The following is a 15,150-nucleotide window of genomic DNA, read 5'->3' on the forward strand; positions in this document are numbered from 1 at the left end:
AAGTGATTTCAATCTCTCCTTCGACCCCTGGCTGGATTGAGGTGTGTGTCTTTAAAAGGAGTTGACCAGGCGAGTTTAAAGAACAAAACTCTTATATAATTATCAGCCCTACACTTAAACTATGAAAAATTCACTCTCAGGCAGACGAGCGAAATATTAAATAGCTAATAACTACATAGCAAGGTACAAACAAAATTAATTAACATTATTTGTGAGGAATCCGTTGCAAAAAAGATGGTAATCCAGATGTTACATATTCCTGGGACAGGCAGGGGAAAGAAAATGATAGTCAAATCGGAAGGAGGCATGACAAGCAAATCCAAGTTTGGAATCCACACGTGTCATACATATCCCGGCTACTGACGAACTGCTATTTAACTGTTTATCCCAGCGCGGTCGATGAGGTGGCAGTAGTACAAACATCTGGATATCGTTTGACAGTAGCAAAACGCAGCTGGGAAACAAGCACAATTTGTTAGAAACTTCCTCAAGTGAAGTAGTAGTCAGTATAAATGTAAGGGTAATGCATATTGTTAGACAACAAAACTAGTCACACCAGTAACTGGCCAGCGTTTCACTTCTAATCTAAAGAAATGAGCGTCTTTGCGATCAACTAGTCACACTCACAGTTGGAGGACTGCGCAGCGCACCAGATCCGACCACCAATATCTTCTTGTGTAGGTACCTGACCTCTTTCATCCAGTTCACTTATTAGCGAGCTAGCTAGCTAGCGAGTTCAATTAAAAAAAAAAAAAAAAACTCTACTACAGGCACCTCTACAAGATACTTTTCAACTTCAAGGTAAAAATAATGGACCACACCCGACAAAATTAGCAACAATTAAATAACTGTCTCGGGAATTCCACAGGTCCCGCCCGGACGACGTTTCGCAATGTCACCAGCTCCGCTGTCATTGTCAGCGGAAACACCTAATAACAACCTAGCTAGCTAGCATGTTATAATGTCTGTAGTCTTTTTGGTAAAAATTCGGGACAAAATCAAAACAGACGTAACTAGCTAGTCAGCCATCATCGGTAGTTTGGTGCAAAAAGGCCATGATAGTTAGCTAGCTAGCAAGTAGTGACACTGCCGCTGGCTGGCTGGCTAAACGCGGTCCACGAGCTGAGCCAGCGTTACTGCTGGCTAACAACTCCCTCTATACCCTTGCCTCGATGGCGATTTGCCTTGGCTAAGGGACTGATAGCTACCCAAAAGTGAGGTAGCTAGTGAGTAGTCAGTTCACTAATCCTTACCTGTGGCACTCTTGTATTAACAGTCGTTTTCTTTGACGAAAAGCAGGAAACAAAATCATACACAGACACAACCCTCTGGCCTCCAGCTGAGCAGTCTCCAACCTAAGATTTTGCAATGTGATCCGTCGGCCGACGCACTCACGCTCTCTACGTTCACAAGGTGCCGATTGAGCGGTGCGATGACGTGAAGTTGTGTCGCCCTAACCTTTTCACCAACTAATTTAGAACACCAAGGACAAACTGAAGAATATTTTGTCACAATATACGTCATAACTTAAAAAACATTTACTTGCTGTAAAAACTAATGTTCCATCGTTGCTACTGTTATTTGCTTTTCGCTATTGCTTTAGTTAATATTATCACGTCACATATTTCACCTATTTTGAGAAATAAGGGACGAAAAGCAGACTACCGTATCAATATCAGGAAAAAAATGATTTATCTTCACTGATCTCGGAACACAAATACAATTCTGAGCCCAGACTTGTAGTACTAAAAGCTTGCTTGGCCCTGTTCTGTATACTTAATTGCGTCCTCTCTCCCTTCACATAATCTCTCATCTAGCATGGATGGATGGATGGATGGATGATGCAATTTCATAGCACAACAAATACAAATTAGTAAGAAAAATGCACCTCTCCTTGCAGGCCCAATGCATTAATATTCTCCTTTGAGGGATTCCTGGCGCTCTTCCGTGTCTTGATCCAAAAACATAGTGTAAAGTAAATCAAAGGCAAGAAAATAAATATTCCATAAAATACCCCCAAGATAGCAATTGAACACAGTTTCAGACCAACAATCTATAATTGAAAATAATCATAGAAGCAATCTGTTGGTTTCACAACAGACACTGCATTCTACAGAAAAGATTTTGACACCCAGTTCCACCATGCACCAAGACGGCATTCTTCGACTACTCAACATCAAGACTGTTTATAATCCCACAGAAACATTACATTGCGGTCTTCCCATGCACTGTGTAATTTTAATAGTTAAGACTGTCAAACAAATGCTGTGACAAACCCCTGTTTGGAGTGCACCACTCCCCACTCAGCTCCTGAGGGGTAGAGACAAGTTAGCCATTCGTTATTATTTAATAATAAACAATAAAGGTCTACTGGACAGCTGTGAAATTGACTTTTGCTGCCCTCTATTGCCATTTAATAAGGAGTGATGCTGACACAAAAGTAATTGAAAATTAAAATGTGATTGTGCAGAACTGCATTGCTTTAGTGAGATGCTCAGACAAATTTCCTCTGCAAGATAAAATTCACAAAAAATGGTTAAAAGTCATCTCAACCATCTGCTTCAATTTAAACAAGAATCATGTAAAAATAATTTGTCCATATTTGATAAGAGTAGCCAATGCCAGGCTACTTGAATTGTGTAGAGATACCTAGACCACAAAGAAAATGTCCCTGAAAATTAAATACAAATTTGTATAAATTGATGGTAAAAACAGAGGTTAAACATTTTATAAAATCATTACACCTAAAATAGCAATAATTTGAATGTTACCATTGCTACAAAAATGGCTTTCTGTGAATGACAAAACAGACACCGACAACTCTATTAGCTGGGGGTTTTCTGAAAGACTTGAATCTTGATTCTTTAGATCACAGCTAACTCTTACACAAAAAAAGACATTCAGCTTAGTACAAAAAAAACAAAAAAACATTAAAAAGTTTTGAATGACTGGTCATCAAACTGTTCCACATCCAACTACTGTGGTACACTTATAGAAAGTAAAGTGTATAAAATCCACAGACATGTTAAAAAAACAGGTTTTTATGCAAAAAGTCCCTGGATTTAAATTCAAGCCACCTTCTCACTTTTTGTTTTTAGCAACATTTCGGGGGGAACCTTTGAGTAAGTCTCGGATTCGAAGATATTTCCCTGTGGCCTCAGCAACCTCTGTGAATTCTGGTGTGTCCTCAAAGGGAATGATACCCTCTGCAAATTTACTCCGGTGGGGAACTGATGTAACCTTCCCTACAGACTCAGATAGTTCACCCTCCATAGCCTCCTGAACTGAAGGGTTTGGCTCAGGGCTCTTTGGGCTTTCTTCTTGGGCTGGTGTCTGCTTAGACAGTTTGCCCTCTGTAGCCTTCTGGCTTGAGGGTTCTGGATCAGGGCTCTGAGGGCTATCATCTTGGACTGGAGTCTGCTCGGATGGTCTCCACTTTACAGCCTCCTGACCTGAAGGATTTGGATCAGGGCTCTGAGGGCTATCATCCTGGGCAACCACCTTTGCTTCATCTTCACCCTGAGAATTTATGGACAGCTTAACTTTGCTCTGCTCATCATTGTTGTGGCTGGAGGCCTCCACAGACCCCTCCCTTTCCTCCTCGTCTTCGCCTTCCTCCATTTCTGTTTCAGTGTCGACATGGGCAGGTGTAGAGACGCTAGGTGAGCTGGGTACAGGTGTTCCCATGGCAGGTGTCTCAGAGTCACTGTTTGTGGCAGTGTCAGCATTTTCCAGTGCTGCCCAGATCAGCCTCTGCTGCTCCTCCAGCTCCTCCAATGTCAGCCCATCCTCCTCCCCAGCCCCAGCCTCCTCAACCCCTCCCCAGGTGCGTCCCCGCAGGGCCGGTGAGCCATTAGTGGGTGTGGGGGGAGGTGTACCCTTAGGAAGAGGTGGTGGAGTGGGAGTGGCTGGCGGTGTGCCTAGTGGTAAGGGAGGGGGTGAACCAAAGGAGGGTGAGCCAGGGGGCAGCGGGGGCTGGAACTGGAAGCCATCTGAGCTTCGGTGGCGGCGGGGAGATTCCTGGTCTGGAGACACACACTGACAAGTGTTAATCACCGCCATAGAAGGGAGACAATGGCACAAAAAGTGACATCAAAACAACAAAAGTGTTTGTTACAAAAAAAATCGAGTAATTGTTTTCATTGAGTGTGCAGAGACCTGAGTCAACGTCCATGTCGGAGCTCCTGGCATTGTCAGGATTGGATCTCCTTTTCTTTGTCTGCCGGGGAGTTGAGTCAGACTCATGCCGTCTCTTATTGCAGTTGGCACCAGGCTATTGGTAAAACATTAGTTTATATTGTACACACGCGCACATTTTTTATTTTATTTTTTTTACTAAAGAGCAAGACAATTATAGTTACCATTGGAAAATTGTTGGACAGGTAGGCAGCAAAATTATGCTTCATGTGGTTATGCTGCATTGGAATAGAGCCATATAACCTGTATTCCTGAAATGAAGACAAAAGTATTGAAAATCTAACATAGGTGGGGACTACATGTGGTGGCACAAGTCTGTGCTTGTTAAGATTTCAGAACGATGGTCTGACGTTAACTGCTTTTATGAAGACTTACATCCTTTACACTAGGTGGTACAGTTGTATTGAATCCTGGAAAATCCACAAGCTTGGAAACATCATAGAACATTTTTTGTCCGTTGTCAACCTCTGTTAGTTCTCCATCACTTGGCACTATAGAAGAATAAACACAGTTTATATGCACTAAGATCATTAATTCCAACCAATGGACGTGAAGATGATCTAAGTGCTATAAAACTTTAAGGAAACTCATCCAGGTAATTGAGCAAAGACTGCTAAGCAAATGTATGGCATAGCAGTTATGATCCCTCTGCTTGGAATCTTACCCGTCCCATCATATAGTATGAGACCAGAGTTCTCCATCTCAGCCTCCTTGAGCCAGCCTGGCGGGTAGCCGAGCTGCCTCATGCGGTAGATTAAAGGGGGTAGGGTATTCATGTCAACTCCCAATGCATTCAGCAGACCCTCACTGCTCAATGGAAGAAAAAAGAGAATAATAGATTAAGAATGGCAAATATCCAAATTCTATATATATTAAAAAAAAAAAACACTTTTACTATGCCGTGACTAAATGTACAATTAATTAATTATTTAGGTTCAAGTGCCATCAGACATTCTTAGTGAGTGTCTTGCCTCATGATTCCAGGTTTGTACTGAGCAAATCGCTCCTCCACTTCCTCAGCATGGTAGCGCTGATTGCTCTGGTTGTTGTTGCCTTGAGAAAACTCCTTTCGCTTCTCGTTAATGCGGGCCATGTCCTTTGGCTAAGAGAGTAAAAATACACAGTTCTAGTTCAATCAACTTTCAAGCTCCAGTGTCTGATCATAATGAGTGAACATCTTTCATGTCATAAGATGCACATCTGAATCAAAAGCATGCCAGACCTACCTTTGGACAGTCTCGCAGTTGATGATCTTCTAATCCACAGTTGAAACAGCAAGGCTTAGCTCTGCAATGTAAACAAAAAAGTATTAGTACTGACTGAGCTCAAATATTTGTAATATTAAAAACCTTAATAAAATGGTCTCTGCTATACCTTTTCTCTTTCATCTGTACCTCCTGTCCATCTAAAGCGATGACCTGGCTGAAGACCTGTTGATATCTTTGCAACAATTAAGGAATTCATGAAATTATGCTAATTCAACCCCAGAGGATGTAAAAAACTAAATATATAAAAATGTTTCCAATTATTCTTAAAATTGTTCTTCGTACAGCTACTGCCATGTAGTTTCATACAGGCAACTTAACAGGGGCAAGGAATGGCTGAAAACTCCTCGAGTAGACAGATGGGTGGTAGATATAGCAAGATCCAGCGCATGTGAATCAAAGCTAGACTACAGTGAAATATGAAACTGGAGACAGGTTGTATTGAACAAATAGTTGTCCACAGAGGGTGACCAGCAGTCTTGCAGTCTTTAGGATACTTTGGAACCTCCCATCCTTCTGTCAGCTGAGGGTTATCATTTAATAAGGGCTGTCCAAGTTTGTCCAGGCAAAAAGTGGTAAAATACAGGACACTTCCCACCATCTGTGAAAAGAGACAGATATTAACAGAATTAAAAGCAAATTAACAATTTATTTGTAAATAGTACATCTCACTGAGTAAGCTGAAGGGCCATGTTGACACCAAGTGTCTCTGGATTCCCACCATTCCATCTCAAACCATAGGAGGGTTGACAAAAACACTTACACTGAAAGCATCCTTAATCTTTTTGATGCCATCTGGGGTCTTAACCTTATGATCTTCTTCCATAATGAAACTGGAATTCTGCATGGGGCAGAAAACACATATTACATATTTTCATTGGGGTTCACTGACCACAACCTCATCACTCTGAAAATGATTTGAGTGAATACCTGAGGGTTAACGTGGGAGGGATTGCCCTTTTCATTTCCTCCCTGTTGCTGATGCTTTTGAATAACACTACAGATACAATCTTCGATTTCTTGACGACATTGCCTGGAAAGGAACACATCACAGATTATCAACCATAACTGATTTAATGGGTTACATAGTCATAATTGGAGAAACAGCCAAAGCAAAGAGAATATGGAAAAATAAATACCTACTTTGAGATGCTATTGTTAGCAAAAAGGATATGAAGAAGTGGCCCATCTATCTTGACGTTCTCAACATTAATGCCACTGAAGGAAAAACATATGGTGTTACCATGTGAAAATAACACATAAGCGTACGTTCCTGTAGGGTGCAATGAATGAAAAAAAACCTACCTCGGCCTTGTCAAAATGCTCAACTTTCTCTTCAACCCCTGATGTGCAGAACAGGTTAAGGAAAGCATTATGAGACCTATTAGGGTGCATCTTTGCGCCAGTAAATCATATAATTGTGAAAATGAAACATCGGTATCAGGTAAAGTGTACAACAAACAGTACAAGACTGTGTGTCACCAGTGGACATTGGAAATTAACACATGAACACAGACATAGCATAGATATTAAAAATTATGAGCGACTCATTCAAGGAGTAATCAACTTTTGTGTTTTAGTTTTTTCTGGCTAGTAGTACTATTCTCACTTCACTGTAGCAGTGGGTAGCATAGCATGCGACTTGCATGGGATCTAACAAAGCAGCTTCCAACGGCAAAGTAAGTCAGCATTCAAAATTTCCTGCGAAATGCTGTCAAAAGGGGGCATGTCACACCAATGACTAGGTGAGCGGTGAAATTCAATTGTCTACTTAGGCCAGACACCTAGCTAGCCTAGCTTAGCTAACGTTAGCAGTGCCACACTAGCTAGCGTCGCGTCACACACACACACACACACACACACACACACACACACACACACACACACACACACACACACACACACACACACACACACACACACACACACACACACACACACACACACACACACACACACACGGAAGGATATTCTCCTCTAACAGACTCCGGATCGTCTCTTCACACTCCCCCAGCCTCTTCCCGAGCCCACAGATTTCTTCTCGACTTTCTTCATCATCCGTGAACCGAATGTGAGTAGAAACAGGCATACTCTCCTCCAATTGTTGGAAGAGCTCACTGTCGCCAAAATCAATCTCCGCCATCTTCACTCTGTTAATGGACTTCAGGTCAGAGGTCAAAAACGTTCGCAAGCATCATTGATTGGTTCATTTTTATACCACGTGTTCGAGACGTCTCTGTGCTTTCGTCAACACAGTTGAAGCACGTCTCTGTCTACCATATTAACAATGGTCTCTACCCCGTTGAGGATGCTACCTGGTAGTAAAGTATAAAGTCGTTCCTGTACTTTCCGTTTTACGATGTCAAGCTGTGTGGTATGTGACAAATAGCACGCATCACCAACAAACACGAACCAGTTATCGCGTTTTCGTTCCATCATGTCAACGTGCACAACCATCCAGTTACCACAGTGGGACGGGGGCATGCGAAAGATTCGCTACATTTACTTGGCAAACAGAAAGTCATTCAAATTGACGGATTGTCCTATTGAGGTGAGTTTGTAGTTGCTTTTTGTAGGCTACTTTTTGACACCATGCACATCGTTGCGGAGAATTCCTAATTTCTCACTTTGCTCTTCTTTAGGGACCCATGGTTCCGCTATTTTTAGGTGCTGATCTATTCTCAAACACCGATATCCGCGCAGCGAATCATCCAAGACACCACGCCAAATTTGCAAAGAAAGGATTGGCAACTAAAATACATTTTTCCTCGGGTAAATTATTCCCCAAGAGATTTGAGATGTGAAATATTTATGCTTTAGACAAATGTAGTTGCATGATGCCTTTGTTATCTACACAGAATTCAGGTTCCATGGACTGAGGGTATCCACCACCAACAATAGCCTGTGGTTCTACAGTATCCAAGGCTTATTTCGAGTGGCTTTTGAAATGTACAGTAAACATGAGCAGCTCGCTGTGCTGGAGAACTTTCAAGTGAGTAACTTCCCAAATTACAGGTATTAAACTTACTGCTGTAGTTGAACATTATTGAAACTTTATAAAATGATTAAAAAACATTTAGATTGTCTTTACACTGTCAGGTGTTGAGGAGATAGTGGGAACCTTATTCATATTTTAGTAGCCATACATTTACAAATAATGACCAAAAATACTTTTATCATGGTTACTTTTAGGAGATATGGAAGTCCCGCCTGAACGACAGCCCTCTTAAAATTACCTACAACCTTGTCCAACTAGAGCCTCCACTGCCCCAGAGCATTGTGGAGATGTACGACCAAGACTTAAAGCTCAAACTGATTTCCCAGAATAGCCATGGGTTCAAGGGGAACCCATCTTCAACCTTGGATAACCCCCAGGCTGACACAGCAGGGCCTTCAGATGACACCTCAGCAGATCACGATTATTGTTCTCTTCAGGAAAGTTTGCCAATCCAACTCTGTTCCTCCCTCTTAATTCAAAAACTGCAGAGCTTGGAGGCAAAAATTTCCTCTGGGGATAACCAGCTGGGGACAGATCAGCAGGAGACAATCCTGTTTCTACTGGAGAACATTGAGCGCTGTGTGGGTAGGCCGCTGGATGAGAGAGATGTGGCAGACAGTGTACTAGCTCTGCTAGAGGCCAGAACATGGGGCTCAGTATACTCCAGCCACCTGCTACACTCTATAGCACGTTGGCTTGGACAGCAGTTCCATGCTGCCAACAGCAGCATCAGCCAGCAGGTGGAGGGTTTTAAAGTGCGGCACATTGAGCGTATCACAGACCTGCCACCTGCAGAAGAACTGGCCACAGAGCTATTTCCAGAGGCCATGCGAACGCTTCTACTCCACTGGATGGGCCTGAGCGATGACTCAACCTTGTGGAAGAGACACAGCGAATACCCCATCCTGCTACTCATCCTTGAGTTCGCCAACCACAACCTCATTACTGGTGTGGCACATGTGCTTTATTCAAGTCTTATATGCAAGTAGATTTTATGAGTGACATGCCACACAAATGATACCTCAGGATGCTGCAAGATAGTTGTCAAACATCTGTTAATGTATGTGCATTTTTTTAAGTCAGTATTGTGTGTGATCTATTGGCGTAACTGGTTCTCAGGAACTATTTAGGTAGTTCTTGACATCAGTGTGCGTATTTGCCAGAGTGTTTCTCAGTGCCGAATATATACCCTCTCAGTAAAGCTGCTGTGGACATATCCAGGTAAAATTGGTTGTTGCCGTGTAAGAATTTAGAGGGAAATCAAGCACACAGGACTACTTATTTCAACACAAGGGGACTTTTATTTAAAGGACATATGTAACAATGTATTGTTCTTTCTTTCCACAAACCCATGAGATCATTGGAAATAATGAAGACAAACTTAGTAGCACAATCCACTCATTTCCATTCAGGAGAAACTGAGGGATTATGATAATGCTACATATTGAGATCTGGTTTCAGGTCATTTTGTAAAGCCTCTTGGTGCACAATTATTTCACTTTGAACTACATAATGTTCCATTTCAAACCATCGGAAATATATACATTTTAGTAAAAAACAGATCATATGCAATCACATTTCTCTAACAGAAATCTAAATCCAGCCAGCATTGCCGTCATTAGACTATTGCATAATTTTGAAAAGATGTACAGATTCCTTAACACGAGACATACTCAGCCTCTGACTATTTACAAGAGAATGTTCCAAGACGTGAGACTGTTGTTTCTAAATAAATTACAGATCCAATGCAACATCCATGCAAGCTTGAGTGCTAGCTGTGAGTGGAAAGACCTATATGAGAAACAAAGAGGACATGACAGCCAATCACCAATTAGATGGCGTCCATCCCTCGTGAGAAAGAGGAAGTGAAGCCCAGGCCCATGCCTCTTTGGGTGTGGGTCTGGGACCGTGCCATCTCGTATTGAACATCAAGGTTCCGGAACATCTCTTCCTGCTGCTGCAGTGTCTTTATGCCTTCATCGTTGAGTGGCTTCGAGGCCTCCCCTTCCTCCTCCCCCTGAGAGGAAAGTGTGTTAGAAGTATATACGGTTCTACTCTAATTGAGGAATGAAAGTTGAAACACAATTAAGGCAAATCGAATTATTCAATGATACATACTTTGATACCCATTAGTTTGCGAAATTTAACATTTTGGTCCTTATTTCCAAAGTTCAGCTTCTCCCACAACTCAGCTGTCTGGGACTTCTGGGACTTCTCCTTCAAAATAAACTCAAATTTAGCAATATACTTAAATGAGTTATACAGAACACAAGAATAATAATACTATCTAACAAATTAAACCATTATAGACAAAAACCAGTATAGACAAATAGCAAGCATTCTCTGGACAGTACACGAAAAATCATACCCCTTCCTTCTTCCCCTGCCAGAGCATCTTTCTCTTCTTCTCCTGCTCAGCAAACTTCATAGGGTTTACAGCAGAAGGGTTGTAATAGCTGGGCACAGCAATGCCAGTCTCTGCTAAGGTTTTGGCTTGCAGGGCTGCCATCTGTGCTGCCATGGCAATCTGGGGAGTGACCTGTGTTCCAGATGCAAGGAGGGCCGCTACGTTAAGGACAGGGCTGGCAGCAGCTGCTGCGGCAGCCGCTGCAACAGTGTCACACAGCAGAGGAGTTGCCACTGAAAACAAATTGCAAAAGTAATTTAGCAGTTGTTGACTAATTCCTATGGTTTGAGTTAAATATTTGTGTTAAGAAATGGAGCATTAGTTAGGTGTAATTGGTAATCAAGGAGTGACTCACCTGCCGATATCTCCTGCTGTTGCTGTTTCTCCAAAATCTCCTTTTCTTTCTGCTCTTGCAGCTTCTTAGCCCTTTCCAATCTGGAGACAGAGAGAAGAGTGAAATAAGGTGTTGAAATTCACCAGCCAGGCTTTGGGGGCTGAAAGAATACAAATTACACACCACCTAATTACTCTAAGAAATAAAGCTTCAGCCTCACAGTTCCTCTAAGCTGCTGCGGTACCTTCTGGCCAGGGCCTCCTGTGCGTCCATGGCGGTGTTTCTGCCCCGGAAAGCCGGGGGGCTCACAGACCTACTGCGACTCTTTCTGCGGACTTTCTCACTCTTCTTCTTCCGCTCTCTGGGGAGATAACAAAAACATTTCAATGGACAAATTGTTACTAACAAACATGAGACACACAGTAGGAGAAAGAAAGACATATACACATACATATAAACTCACGAAAGACAGACATGCATGCATATAAACACAAGTAATGGTGGGGTGTACAGCAAGCAAAACCAACCTGCTTTTGCTACAGCTCCTGTGCCTATGTTTGGTCCTGGAACCTGAGCGAGACCTTGCCTTCCTCTTCCTGTCCCGGCTGCGGGACCGCGACCGCCGCTTGTCCCGACTTCTGCTGCGATGACGCCTAGAACCACGCAAATATTTGTTTACTCTCTTGATAGAAAATATCCAAACTTCCTCCCCATTTGACCTGTTTCGATACACATCAAGTGCAACATGTAGTCTCTCCCTGATCCTAGACTCACCTGTCCCGTGAGTGTGACCTTGAGTGGCTCCGTCCCCTGGAGGGCTTTCTCTCTTTGCGCCGGTGCCGCTCCTCCCCATTTTCTGCAGAAAGTCTCTCTTTCCCTCTCTCAGCCTGGTCCTGCTGCTCCTCCTGCTTGTAAGATTTCGTTGGCTTCTCTGAGTCCCTCTTTCGTGCCTGTTTTAAGAAGAAGTTGTCTCTTTCAGGAAAATAGTGCAACAAAGAGAGTTAGTACAACGGTTTGATACAAATGATACCACATAAAGCTGAGAACTCCTGGACACTTCTTAGACATTCATTCAGTTCATATTTAGACAGACTTGTTTTACAAACATGACCAAGTGTAACAGCTTGAAGGAACCAGCCTTCATTTCTGATGAAATGTTAATCCTCTGCATTTGAGTATGGACAGTATTCATTTCTTAATAATGGAAATGAAATGCCCTCTAAATGCACAGTGATGCTATAACCCCTAATGTGTACTGCTAATGACTCAAGAGCATCAACAACAGCAACTACTACTAGCTTAAGCCCTATTCGGACGGGATTAGTTTTACTAGGGAAAGCAGGGTAATGTAATCATTACCAGAGCATCTCCGTAATTTTAGTCCCGTGCGAATCAGCCATGTCATACATTTTTACAGATTGCAGTTATAATTCCTGCTTTTTTTACCTTCCGTTTTTGGCCTGTAAAAATAACGTCAGGTAAAACTAATCCAATGCGAGTCGACATCTATTTTGTGGGAAATTACTGAGCCTTGTGGGTGATACGCATGGTGTGAGCAAGGAAAAGTTAACGGATCTGTACAATCAACACAAAGCAAAGTCTTGCACATGTATTTGAATGTCTGATATAATTGTATCAAGTGTCCATGGATATATTATTTGCTATAAATAAAAGGTTTGTCCAAGGACATTGCGCCAATAAATTGAATCTCACAAAATATCTCAACTTAATTATAGATGCTTATACTGAAATTAAGATAATGTCGAATTTCACTGACAATAATTTGTCCTGTCCCAAATTGAACCATATTAATGCATAGGCTAAAAAACATTAAATTAATTGCAGGGTTCATTGGCAAATGCGAATCCTCCTCTGAAAAAAACCAGACGTTGCGGGGTAATACCTACGTCCCCCTGTACCACTAGTCCAATACGAATAGGGCTAAAGGACTATTAATTCCATATGTTCCAAATGTATAATAATGTTTGTATCAAATCATGATACTAAACAACCTGAACCCAAAACCCCTAATTTAGATTACCGCCACAGCTTTAGTACCTTAGCTTTAGCTCATGTTACCCCATTCCCTATCTTCAAGGGCATGCAGCCAGGGAGGTTTAAAACTGGCTAAATGAATTGGGTTAATGAGGTTACTGACAGCAGACTTTTTGTTTGCCTTCAAGTAATTGCAAAAACAATCCAACTTCAATGTAACGGAATAAAAGGCTGTAAAAGATGCACAAGTTAATTTCCTTTATTTTCTTAATTCTAAGAGGCAAGTATGAGTTTGAATGGCTGATAGTTACCTGTCCAAGTGGTAGGCATATTATTTTGCTATGTCAGCAGCGTCTTCTGTTCAGTGTCTCTTCGTGCATTAGCACGCTGAGTATGATTTATTATAGAAATGTTATCATGTGATCTACACAGGATTTACCAAAAAGAAAAAAAAAATCCTACATAGACAATCTTCACCATCTACTATGGCTACACTTAGTGACAGATGTCCAAGGAGGATAAGTTCATATGAGACATATCAACATAGACATAACAAAACATGTCCCTCTTTCCATTTCAGTAACCCCGTGCCCATTTTGAAAACCCATCATAGTCTTGCTTCAGATTAAATACTTTGGTACTTACCATGATCTAAGACTAAAAAACTGAAACTATTGGCATTGAGATGACAATAGGCTACTGTGTTTTAGTTCACTAAAATGAACTATTAGTTACCTCTTTGCTCCTGCTTCGACTTCGTCTGTGCTTTTTGTCACCTGTAAATGTAAGAAAACACAAAAATGAAAAGAAGGTACTGTTTCGTACACAGCAGTTCTGTGTTTTGGCACAAGTACCTTTGGATCGAACTCTTACTTGTAAAATGTACAATAAAAAAAAAGGCTATGGTGAAGGAACGAGTTAACGTTGTAACAGATTCGCACAGCTCCCGTCACTTCATTTAACAAGCATATGATCATTCAGGATCATATCTTTGGCAGCATGGTTTTCCACCGTGGTTTCGGTAATGACAGGCATTAAGTTAATTATGGATATTAAGCAGCTATTTGGATATTTCGTGGGGCCGGTGAAAATCGCTGATGGAGAGTACGTGGATACTTTCAAAACTGGGATAAGTGACAGGGTTGTGTCGGACCTAGGCACAATCAATAACTTGTTGATCAGGTATTTCACTCACTTGATTTGCGTTTTCTGTCCCTGGAGCGCGACCTCGACCGTGAATGATGGTATTTAGAGCTTCTGGGCGATTTAGATTCCATGCTGTGTTTTCTTTTTTCAGTATCAGGAGAGTTCATCGGCAGGAGACCAGTCGAATATGCGTCACTTGCCTTATTGAGAAGGAAAACATAGACATTTTGAATTGTTAGAATTCACCAGCTACCCAAAATAGCTAGCACTCAATCGGCCTAGTTGGTTGGCTGCACTTATGTTTAGTTTTTCATTCCCTAAACGGGCTTGTTTACAGTAACACAGTGTGATTAGCTCTTTTGACAGCACCATAATGTTACTACTAGAACATCTAGCTAGCTAGTTAGCTAGCTAGCGAACGCGTTAGCTGAGATGGCTGGTCCAGTGGTTGATATGGACGGTCGGACCGATAGAGACGCCATCTTGATGAAACAACACATTTAGAATACCAATCACATAAATTCGTCTGTTCGTTCAATGTTCATATCAACTGCAATGTGTTGTCTACACTTACCGCCATGTTAGATTGAAAATAAACCCCTACAGTCGGTTGTTTTTATGGTAGTACTGCACTGTCGTTGTTGCAGATGATGTGGGTATTGTGGATTCCCTTCACTACCAGTCCGTACTGAAAAACCGGATATACACTCACGTCACGATCAAATTCGTCAAAGACTGTGAAAGACCGACGAGATTGTAGGTTGTCGTATCCATCAACTCAAGCATATATATACAAAAATAGTGCCGC

The 15,150-nt window shown here is 41.8% G+C and overlaps 4 protein-coding genes across 8 annotated transcripts in view; 1 reads left to right on the forward strand and 3 right to left on the reverse strand.

The window, feature by feature from the left end:
* The window catches only part of clip1a (CAP-GLY domain containing linker protein 1a), a 34,013-nt gene extending 32,640 nt beyond the window's left edge, over positions 1-1,373 (reverse strand). For 3 of the 4 annotated variants that reach the window (XM_083673553.1, XM_083673554.1, XM_083673551.1), the window contains exon 1: positions 1,254-1,349. The gene's annotated coding sequence lies outside the window, so the exon portion shown is untranslated. Of the gene's footprint in view, positions 1-1,253 lie in introns of all 4 variants that reach the window. The other variant, XM_083673552.1, reaches the window with a different exon arrangement.
* A 1,003-nt stretch (positions 1,374-2,376) lies between these two features.
* zcchc8 (zinc finger, CCHC domain containing 8) lies at positions 2,377-7,605 on the reverse strand (the record flags this gene model as incomplete). Its single annotated transcript, XM_083673733.1, has 14 exons — positions 2,377-4,025; positions 4,159-4,273; positions 4,362-4,448; positions 4,573-4,688; positions 4,862-5,004; positions 5,169-5,299; positions 5,424-5,484; positions 5,572-5,637; positions 5,960-6,063; positions 6,226-6,303; positions 6,393-6,495; positions 6,606-6,680; positions 6,768-6,808; positions 7,432-7,605. The coding sequence occupies 14 exons, from the start codon at positions 7,603-7,605 to the stop codon at positions 3,082-3,084; spliced, it is 2,238 nt and encodes a 745-aa protein (XP_083529859.1). The 3' UTR covers positions 2,377-3,081.
* Positions 7,606-7,754: 149 nt separating this feature from the next.
* Positions 7,755-9,556, forward strand: LOC310807187 (uncharacterized protein). Its single transcript, XM_083673535.1, has 4 exons — positions 7,755-8,013; positions 8,105-8,234; positions 8,321-8,454; positions 8,655-9,556. Exons 1-4 carry the CDS (start codon positions 7,900-7,902, stop codon positions 9,447-9,449), a joined length of 1,173 nt encoding a protein of 390 aa, XP_083529661.1. The 5' UTR covers positions 7,755-7,899; the 3' UTR covers positions 9,450-9,556.
* Positions 9,557-9,734: 178 nt separating this feature from the next.
* On the reverse strand, positions 9,735-15,021 carry rsrc2 (arginine/serine-rich coiled-coil 2). Of its 2 annotated transcripts, none has more exons than XM_083673532.1 (10): positions 14,917-15,021; positions 14,392-14,542; positions 13,932-13,972; positions 11,976-12,151; positions 11,729-11,854; positions 11,422-11,562; positions 11,223-11,302; positions 10,829-11,100; positions 10,579-10,677; positions 9,735-10,477 (listed from the first exon to the last, which is right to left on the reverse strand). In XM_083673532.1, exons 1-10 carry the CDS (start codon positions 14,920-14,922, stop codon positions 10,292-10,294), a joined length of 1,278 nt encoding a protein of 425 aa, XP_083529658.1. In that variant the 5' UTR covers positions 14,923-15,021; the 3' UTR covers positions 9,735-10,291. The 2 variants fall into 2 exon arrangements, with proteins under 2 accessions (XP_083529658.1, XP_083529659.1); XM_083673533.1 differs by having other exon boundaries at positions 9,736-10,477; positions 11,446-11,562.
* Between the last annotated feature and the right edge of the window lie 129 nt (positions 15,022-15,150).

The sequence above is a fragment of the Argentina silus genome (assembly GCF_951799395.1).
Source record: "Argentina silus genome assembly, chromosome: 7".
NCBI classification, from domain to species: domain Eukaryota; kingdom Metazoa; phylum Chordata; class Actinopteri; order Argentiniformes; family Argentinidae; genus Argentina; species Argentina silus.